This window comes from Tachypleus tridentatus, chromosome 7 (genome assembly GCF_004210375.1).
Source record: "Tachypleus tridentatus isolate NWPU-2018 chromosome 7, ASM421037v1, whole genome shotgun sequence".
Lineage (NCBI taxonomy): Eukaryota > Metazoa > Arthropoda > Merostomata > Xiphosura > Limulidae > Tachypleus > Tachypleus tridentatus.
Window position 1 is genome coordinate 139,811,019 of NC_134831.1, and position 10,616 is coordinate 139,821,634.

The 10,616-nt window shown below is 29.2% G+C and overlaps 1 protein-coding gene across 4 annotated transcripts in view; it reads left to right on the plus strand.

Moving 5' to 3' along the window:
* Window positions 1–8,894, plus strand: part of LOC143256736 (tubulin polymerization-promoting protein homolog) — a 44,512-nt gene extending 35,618 nt beyond the window's left edge. For all 4 annotated transcript variants that reach the window (XM_076514349.1, XM_076514348.1, XM_076514347.1 and 1 more), the window contains 3 exons: window positions 255–469; window positions 1,879–2,014; window positions 4,179–8,894. In XM_076514349.1, the coding sequence (XP_076370464.1) occupies window positions 255–469; window positions 1,879–2,014; window positions 4,179–4,361 (534 nt within the window). In that variant the 3' untranslated portion in view covers window positions 4,362–8,894. The remainder of the gene's footprint in view (window positions 1–254; window positions 470–1,878; window positions 2,015–4,178) is intronic.
* Window positions 8,895–10,616: the final 1,722 nt, after the last annotated feature.

A 10,616-nucleotide genomic window follows, 5' to 3' on the forward strand; every position in this document is an offset into this window, starting at 1 on the left:
TATAGCGTGGGTTTTATTACTTATTGGGATATCATAAGACAAATAATATTTTGAAATTTCGTATCATTAGCTAATATTTGGCATAAAAAATTAACTCACAAAATTATCACCTATAACAAAAACTAAGATCTCGAAACAAGTTATTAAGAAGCATTTCCAAGCCGCAATAAATGTTACGCGTTATGAATATGGGTTCAAGAAAGTAAATAATTATTTGAATAAAAAAGTATAACAGTAAGTATTTTCATTACTAGATGGCAGCAAGCGGCTCAGAGTCCCCAAAGTCGGGAGAAGAAAGTGCATCATTTGAAGAGATGTTCAAGGCGTTTGCCAAGTTTGGGGATACGAAAAATACGGGAGATTCAATCACTCTTTTCAACAGTGACAAATGGTTTAAACAAGCGAAAGTGATCGATGGCAAGAAAATTACTACAACTGACACTGGCATCTACTTCAAGCAAATCTCTAAGTATTTATGTTCTTAATATTTCAGGATTACTTTTTTTATTATCTGTTTATATTTCTCAGTACTACTAATGCTGTTAGAGAATTTTTAAAACAACTATCTTATTCGTGAAAATTCACGAGAAACAACAACTACGTAAATGCCTAGGTTAACGTAATTATCAAGCAAAGTCATGCAACCAATCCATAGAGCCTCCCAAAATCTCTCAGTGGCCTTATTCGGGAGGTCCAATATGAAAATTACGAAATTTAGCTTTAAATAAATGTTTTGAACGGACCTTGTACATTTCCATCCCATATTTTCATGTAACTTGATGTAGCCAGTCACATGAGTTTTCGAGTGGTTCAGTTCACCCGAAAACCTAAAAAAAAACAACTACAAAGCCACCTTTTGTTTATTATTGTTCCTCCTACTCATGGCTTTTTTTTAGAAAATAATATACTTATTAAACTTCTCAAGTTGTTTTGTGAAAGACTATAGGAGGTCTTTAGAAATGAAGTAAAGCTGTATATATATATATATATATATATATATACATCAGGTACAATAGAGAATTATAATACTGATAATAAACATGCTATAGTGATTAAAAATTCTAAGAACATTTTAATGCTTTATGTTCTTCAACACTTGTATATTCCTCAATGACAATCGTTATATAAAGCCTATGTTGCAGATCCCATTTGGGTGGAGTCATTGGACACTCTTTTGTTTGATTTTTGGAAAAATTGTAATATAAAAAATCAGTCATTTTTTCTGGGAACGTTTTCTGTGTTTATTTTCCATAGTATTCAGTGGCAATTCAACTGTCTCAAACTATATACTATATATTTATTTCTTGTTTCCCAAACAAAAAAAAATCATACTAAGAAGAGAGAAATGTAACCAATTCTTCCTACGTAAATTATGTTCCTTGTTAATAATCCCAGAAGTGCCCAAACACTGCAAAAAGAGCTTTGCTAGATATTTCCCATGATCCTCCAAATAATATCTTTTCTCTACATTATGCTATTCAAATTATTTGATTCCTATATAGCTGGTATGGATTGTACTTTTGTAACCTGTAATGATTTTTATTTGTAAGAAAATGTTTTTTAATACAAACTAATAAATGACATATATTAACATTCTGTGACAGGTTACATTTTTTCTTTTTTAATCAAGATTTGGAATTATTACTCTATAGCATTTTCTGTAATTGTGTAAAATGTTTAAATAAATAATTAATATAAGGTGTGTTAGCACTTGAATATTACTAGATGTTAACAGATGAACCATAAATTATAGGAGGAATAATAAATGAACGGTTAATAAAAACGTAAAATAGAAGCAGAACTTGCTACCTCACAGTTTATTACTGTCAAATTTAAATAACTTAGACTTGAGTTATTCAATATTCTACTTTTGGATAGGGTAAAGAAAGCTTTGAACCTAAATGAATACAACCAATTCCTGGAAAATATTGCCAAAAACAAGAAGGTGGATGTGACTGAAATCAAACAAAAACTCTCAAGCTGTGGACCACCTGGAACATCATCTAAACCCACTGTGAGTTAAACATAAATTAGCTGATGACAAATTAAGGTATGATGATCAGTATATTAGAGGAATCTTCAGCATTTCTTGTAACAAGTTTTAAGTTGCACAATACATTTCCGTAAAAAGAATATTGCAGTGGAATTGCAGTAATTAAAAAAAATGCAGAATCTAAATATAAGTACCAAAAACAAATCTGGCATTATTTTGGTGATAAAGTCAAAACTACACTTACATAGCAGTAATAATATAATGTTTATTAAATGTATGTCAATGAAATGATATTTGTTGTTACCAAAAATCGTCAGTTATATATGCATGTTGCTTTTAAAAGTAAGCAGATAAAGATGAAGACATGCTGTTAACTATGATTAAGTTAGAACAATGCTGATGAATCATATGTGATGGTACTACTTCATGAGAGAAATATAGTACTCCCAACATGTTGGAGGCAGGACTTACAGTGGATATATTCTTTTAATTTAATAAATAAAATAACTTTTATAGTACCTTAAGGTGTACTAAAACATTCTTGAGAAATTTACTTTTTAAACAAATCAAATAGAATAAACCTTTTCATTATGACACAGACAGATTAGATGTTTTAAATACCTAACTAAATAAGAAACCTACACAAAGGCAGAATAATACACTATATCAAGAAATAAAATGCTGTATAGAAGACACTTAATCATAGAAAACCACCTTTTTTTTTTCTTTTTACATCTAGTGATACGAACAATAAGAAGCAACATGCCTTATGTTTTGAGACAGGTGGGTATGAGACCTAAACACAGTAAAAGCACACAGCAAGAACGAAAGTCAATCAAAACAAATACACACACATCTGTAGGTATTTAATATCTAAGGAACAAATGTTGAGCAAAACATGGTAAATCTTACTTGAAAATTGTACTTAAGTTATAAATAATTACAATTATTAGAAATTAAGGTACTAACAGGTAATATTTTTTACATCATAATGAAAAAGAACTCCATACTGTAAAAAGAGGCTTGTATATAAATTCAGTATAATAGAGTTTTGTAATTTATGAACAGTGAGCATAATATATATTCATGTATTTGTTGTATGTCCTTTGTTTTCAGTATAGACTTGTATAAGTTTGTAGACATTATGTGATGACGTTAAGCAACATCCATCTGTGACATTATATAAAATAGTCAGATAATAGATGTTGTGTTACAATAAAGCATCACAAGATGATTATATATGAAAAATTCAAATAAACTATACTTCAGTTTATGCACTAGCAGAAACTTTGTTTTTTACTTCCAAGCAAGTAAACTTCTGTAATAATTCACATTCTCTGAATTTGGTTTTAAAGGTATATCTGTTTAACAAATTAATTTTTTATGGAAGTGAGCAATGCTAATACTTTATAAGTTCCATATTTAATACAAGTGTTAAGTATGCATAATTATGACTTTACTAAGAAGTTTTAGTTACTGTGTGTAAAATAAAATCAATTAAGCCACTAGGCCATTAACATTGTGTGCAATGTTACTTGTCTGATTCAGTAACTGAAACTTTCATGTTTGAGTTTATTAATCTTATTTATCTCTTGAGGTGTCCCATGAGAAAATATCTTGTATATAACACAATCATTTTTACATACAGCTATCAATGCTCTTAAATTCTTTATGTGCTCTATCCATTATAAGGATATGAATACAAGGTAAAAATGGGTGTTTTATGAAAGCAAATTAATCCTTTAATGTGATAGCAATACTAAAAATCAGGTTTCTTTTGTGCTGCATAGCAAGCCAAAATAGTCCAGACAAAGACATTTAGTAATCATGTAAAAAATGTCATATTTAGGAATCATTCATTTTGTTTAGCATCATTATTCTTAAGCTGCGTTTTCATTCTTCAATCTGTCTTTAGAAAGCCATTTAATGTCTTATTTTTTATAACTTTATTTGACATTATTTTATATATTACTGAAAATTCAGAAAACAATGTTAAGAAACAAATAGTTTCCTGTTTCTTTAAAATCAATAAAACTTTCCTCAATTAAAAAAAAAAGGTTAATATATTGTTTGCATCAAAGTTGGTTAACTGAGCAAGCCTGTTGTATATTATTGTACCTGAATGTAGTAACAGAAAGTCTCAGACAGATAAATTATTGTCTTTTTTGTACTACTATTTCAATAGCCTAAAGGTTCTGGGAATGTGGTAAGTCGCCTTACAGACCACACCAAGTATACTGGCAGTCACAAGTCAAGATTTGATGATACTGGAAAGGGGAAAGGCAAAGGGGGAAGAGTGGACTTAACAGATGGATCTGGTTATGTGCAAGGTTACAAACATGAAGGATCATATGACAAGTCCCATTAACTGTTATGTTACATGTTTCAAGTTCATTATTTTGACACAGAAAGGACAAAGTCTCAAAAAACAGGCATCATGATGAAGTCACGAATTAAAGAAAATCCAACCAGCATAAACCACTCATTAATATATATATTACTTATTGTTGTCTTTCTATAGATCTATTGTACAAAATGTACTTCAAGATGTATTACTGCCAGTTAGAAAGCCTAGTGCTAAAATCTAAATAACTATAACAACTATAACTAGCTACTCCCACATTTTCTGACTGCAGTTTAATAACTTATATATAGTATAGTAATAAAAGTAAAATGATGGGAAGAAATACTTTGAGTTATTCAAATTATATTGAAGTGAAACTACTACTGTATAGTTGACAAAATTACAAACATCTGTTAATCAAAATAACATAATTAATATGTTTAGAAAATTCTGGGATATAGTGAAATAACTGACCCATACAAGATATAACATGCAAGAACATAATTTTTTTGTTTTTTTACAGGAGATGACTGTTATACATGTCTGTACTGTTATACATGTCTGTTTGCAACACTAACCTTTTCTGTTAAATTTCAATTTCAGTGAGTTAAAAAATATGGAGAAATTTTTAATTGTTTATTTATACACAGCAGTGTAGTGAGTGAGGGGGGGGGGCACAAAATTATTTTACCCCTGGTAACCAGACACTCTCCATAGGCTAATGCTTATACATTTTATACAGTTTGTATCAATGTAACTAAATTATGATAGTTTATTATATTAGAAGTACTATATATATATATATTCTTTGGTATTCAACAAGTTTCACCTCTAACATTTTCTTAAACTTACATTTTTAATATATTTTATTAGACATTTGAACCAAATAGATTATTATAGCTGTAAAAAGTGCAAATGCATTATAATGGTAGTTCTAGCAAGATTTGAAATAATTACTTGAGTACTTATGATTTGGAAATTCACACTTTGTAGGATAACACATTTTTCAAATGCTGAGACACAAAATGAAGCTCTGTGTATTTTCAAAATGCTACACTGCCTTATTCAACTTCTGCACCATTTTGTTATGTTCACACTCACATACTTTTTACAACTTCAACAGAATGCCTCCCTCTACCTCTCTTACCTTGTTCACCACTCCATAGAAGTGAGTGATTACTGAGAAAGTTTAATTTATGCTGGCACTATTTATTTTGGGTTCAGTGGCCATTTTAATTTCAACCTAATCATTAACATTTTGGAAGTACCAAAGTAAAATTATATTATTATTCCCTGATATTAGACTGCATTTGTTGCCTGTATTTTTATGCTTTGTCAATTTGTAGTTTTGGAGTTAAACTTTTTAGATATAGTTAAACACAAACTTTAGTATAGTATCTTGTTTGTGGGGAATTTATCAAAATTTTTGTTCTAATTTACTTAGACTAAACTAGAATTTTGATTATCTCTGTGCTTTAGATATGTCATTTGTCCTAAGAAGTATTGTTATTATCATGGTTGTGGTACATATGTCCATTTCATCTTTGAAAGCATTTTGCAGGTGCAAATTAACTTAATACCCTATTCTGTTAAACTCCTATGAATTAGTATGCTACTAGATTGATAATTTATTCAAGTATTAACCTAATGTTTTAAAAATACCAGAACAGCAGCTAGTGTTAAAGATATCAAAGTTTGAGCTATTCAGAAGTAAACCATCATATTAATAAAACTTTAAGACATTAATGTACAGGAATGAATTTATTAGTAAGCTTATCTTATGTTATTAGTACATGAACCCACATTGAGATTAGGCCAGTTGCTCCCATTGTATGATATACTATGCCCACATAACTCTTGTTTGGTTTGTAGTATGGTCATTGAACATTTATGCCTGGAAAAATTGGTGCCAAACTGTTTTTAGTATTGAGAGAACTGGAATTTCGATCTCTCTGACGTAACCAAAATCCAAAATTTGAAAATAAAGTGTGAAAACATCCAATTTTGAAAAGAAAAAAAATGTTGAAAACGTAGATTTGTCCATTAATAGGTACCAAATCCTCCTTGGTGGCATTCATCGATATAACAGCTAGATTTAGTTAGTTTTGCTGATTTGGAATAATTAGTTCAGGCTACCATACTTTATTATGTTCCTGTGCAGTGTTTGTTCACATTTTCTCATTTGATAGCCTATGCTACATGTAACAATGTACATCAAAATAAGTAATAAATATAGTGATACTCTTTTCATAACTGAACGTTTAATATATCCATCACAAGTCTATAATTCTCTTCATAGTAGTACTGTATTGTAATTGAATGGCATGTGGCAGTATCAGCTTTTAAAATACAATGTAAATGTGAAAGTTAAGTGTTTCTTTTCTGTACTTGAGATATGAGTTGGACCTGGATTTCAAAGGTAACAAGTTGGGTTCAAATTCTTGCAGTACCACAAAATATTCTCCTGACTTTTGTGGTTGTTTTATGAAAGTGACAGTTAATCCTTTTAATGTGAATAGTGGATGATATGGTGTTGCTAACTTGCTGTTTTTCCAATCTTTCCAAATAAAGTTTTTACTTTTACAGTTTGAATATTTGTGATATCAGATTTAACAACCAGAAACAAGCAACTGGAGTTCACTTTTGTATGAAACAGTTTCCTAATGCAGATTTTGGATGTCTTGCACAACACAAAGTTCAAGTTCTAATACTACCATAAACATCTTGGTTCCAATTTTTTCTAACTGGGCTTTATCATTAGGAATGAACAACCCTTAATATTTCTCATGAGTTTAATGTTACAAAATTAGCAGAAACAGTTTATCGTCAACCCAAAGCTTTTGACTTTAATTATGTTATTTGTTTATGTAGGTTATTTTTAAAAATATACAAAAGTCTCCAAAATATAAAAAAATAGGAAAAGTAGATGTTAGCTACCTCCATCTTAGGAAATGGGGTGATATTTAAGTGTTGTTCTTATTACAAAAATATATACATGTATAAGAAACTTGTCTAGAATCTGTGATCGAAATAAAAAATGCAATTTTTACTAATATTAATTATTATGAAAATGTGAAATTAATTTTGAAAATACATATTATTTTTAGACTTTTCTGGTAAAACATAATAACAAATCTAATTTTTTCCTTCAAAATACATTTTGTTAATTTTGTTATTTGATGACCTTATCAAGATAACATGTATCTACTTCAAGCCAATTTTAGTGGAATTATAGCAATATTTATTGGCTGAGGTCAAACAAGTGTGTACTTCCTTGTTTCTAAAGCAATATATCTTTCAAATTACAAAACATGCATATTGTACAATACAAGATAAATTATGAAACATCAAAATTAGCTGAATACTACTATTGGTTATTGCAAGTCTACCAAATTTTACCATGCTTGATCAAAAAGTCATTAATACTACGACTGTATATTGTACATTACTTTTTATACCTTTTAACACTAGTTACTCATGGTACTAGCATTTAAAATCTTGTTTTAAAATAAATTTCTTTTATGTTTTAAGATTTAAAAGAATTTTCATTACAGTCAGATGTTATATTTAAACACCAATATGAAAATCTAAAATCAAATTAAATAACAAAAATGATCTGGTATATTTGAAGCTTTAATATCCTTTATTAAAACCAATAAAGAAAAAAACATCTTTACACAGTAAATGATTTGATTGTGTTATAAGGCTCAAAGTAATGTTATTGTTCAATCAAATAAATCATCACCCAGTTAATATTTCACATGATTATCATTATTATTTATTTCAGTTAAATATACTTTGTTTTCTCATATTGTATTTCACTCAAAATGTCTTAAGTCATTTGGACAGTTATAGGTTACCTTGGGCCTACTTTCTTTTAAATGTAGAAAGTGCCACTTCTTGTATCCTATACTTCCAACAATAATGAGAGTTTTCGCTTTAAAATCAAAGACCATTATGATAAAATATACCATGATCCTATTAAACATTTATTTATTAAGTTTTGTCTGTTGTCAGGTGTAATATTTTTCATGGTATTCTTAAAATATTTCACAATAGAAAAAAAAAAGATGTTACGAACGTTAGGTGCATAGAGTAACTTTTTTCCACATTATGATGTAATGGTGACTGGATAAAAATACGTGAATGAAATAAACATTATACTCATAAAATTATAATTATGAATTTAATGTAACATTATATTAAACATGCTTGAACTGAGGTATTTGTAGAGTGTGTTGCTTTTGATAAAACATCGATAAAATTAATATAATTCACGTGTCTGTTAAATACTGACAAGTTTTGTACTTCGGATGCTACTTTTTTGGAATTTTTTTTAGTTCCATATATATGTACCTACATAGATACACACATGAAAAGCTTATTAGCAGTTTATGTGGTAAAAAATCATACACATGTAGGAAAGTTTATCATAATTAACAAACTCAACAGTAGAACAAACATGTTCTATTTTCATAATATATATAATATTCTGTTGCACAATATCTGTCTTTCTATATATTTTTTAATGAAAATAAAGCTTTTTCCGCCCGTTCACATCTTTTACGAGTTTTTATATTTTTCTTAGTCAACATAATAAACTCATGATCCAAGTTGTTAACATAATACTGACTAAATTCTGCAACATAACTTTTGTATACTTCATTTTTGGAAGTGTCGTTTTAACTTTTTCAAATAAGACTGCTTATATTCAGCTTCTGGTGAAATATCTCATTTTTACATAATGTTTGTTTTTTAAATCCAGATTTCAGTCCGTATCTATAAGAAAGAAGCACTCTTCTTACAGCAAAATAAATAGAGGCGGGTAGGTATTTCATTAGTCCTGTTTATGAAATTATAAAAATCGTTCCACTAACTTGAAACGGTTGACAAGTGGAAGTTTTCAGGAGTTGGATATGAAAGTAATAACTAAAGAGGATCTATATCGTAAACTTTAAAGTTGGCATCAAAATTAGTCTCGCGTATCACGAGTTTTTTCTATAGAATATTGTATTTGTGTTGAGGGAAGTTTTTAATGTATATTTTAAGATTTATTGCTTATATTAACTGACACAAGCTATAAGTACATATTCATACGATTTCAACAATATTTTAGTACGCATCTTTCCATATGAAGCTGGCAATAATATTCATTACATATTACATAGACTAGCATTTCATTTTATTAATATCCACACACACCTAATACTGAGCTAGACCACTTTCTAAGCGTTAAAAGTTTGGATTCTATGAAATAGGCTTAACAGTATGTTTGAATTTGTACTATTTGATTGATGCCCAATCATCAAACAGTATATGACTCAATTAATTCACATATGTCAATGGTGGATTGAGGTAATTAATGCAGTTTAAAAGTTCAACCTAAAATTGTTCAGTCGAATCGAGATTCGAGGTCAGTGATTGTCAAGAAAAGTGAACGAAATCACAGTTATTTCCTTGACTGATAGATTGTGGGAACAGTTCATGTCCATTAGGATGAAGAATCAACATTGTGAGGTGTACATTGCCAACACCAACGTCCAGAATGTTATTTGCTATTGTTAATGGCACAATAAACGCTCTAGACACCTTTATTTCCGGTCTATTGGTTTATGATCTCTGAACAACACACGCAGTTTTGTATATGACATAAAATATTATTGTTTAAGATGGCTGCTTTCTTTAGAATAATTATTAAAGATTTAGAAGTTTCTTGTTTTGCTGTCATGGTTCTATGAGAACTAAATTTTCCATTATTTTGAAATTTTGTGAATAAAGCAAATGTCGTTGGACTAATCTGATTAGGTAGATTTTACTAATTATTGTGCTAGTCATTTTAATAGTTTGGAAATATCCATTAGTGGTATACCAGGCTTCTACAGATACTTCACAAATATAGTCATCCAGTAATGATACGCTAAACTTCTACAGATACTTGACAAAGATTCCCATCCAATAATGATACATCAGGCTTTTACATATAACACAGGACTGCAATAGTTTTATTGTTTTGAAATGTTTACTTGTTTTACAGTAAGCCCTATAGGCTTAATCCAGAAAAAAATATATTCATTTTTCCCCATCAGATTTTTGCAAAAAATGTCATATGTACTTTTACATAAGTTCACCATTTTCACTGAAATTGAGTCATATTTTGATATGCTTAAAATATTGACAACTAGTGGCTATAGATTTCTCTGGATCAATCGCGACGTGAGAATCTTATCGATTGTTCTAGAATCCACGAGAAACCCTCTGCTAGTATATAAACGGTTAAAA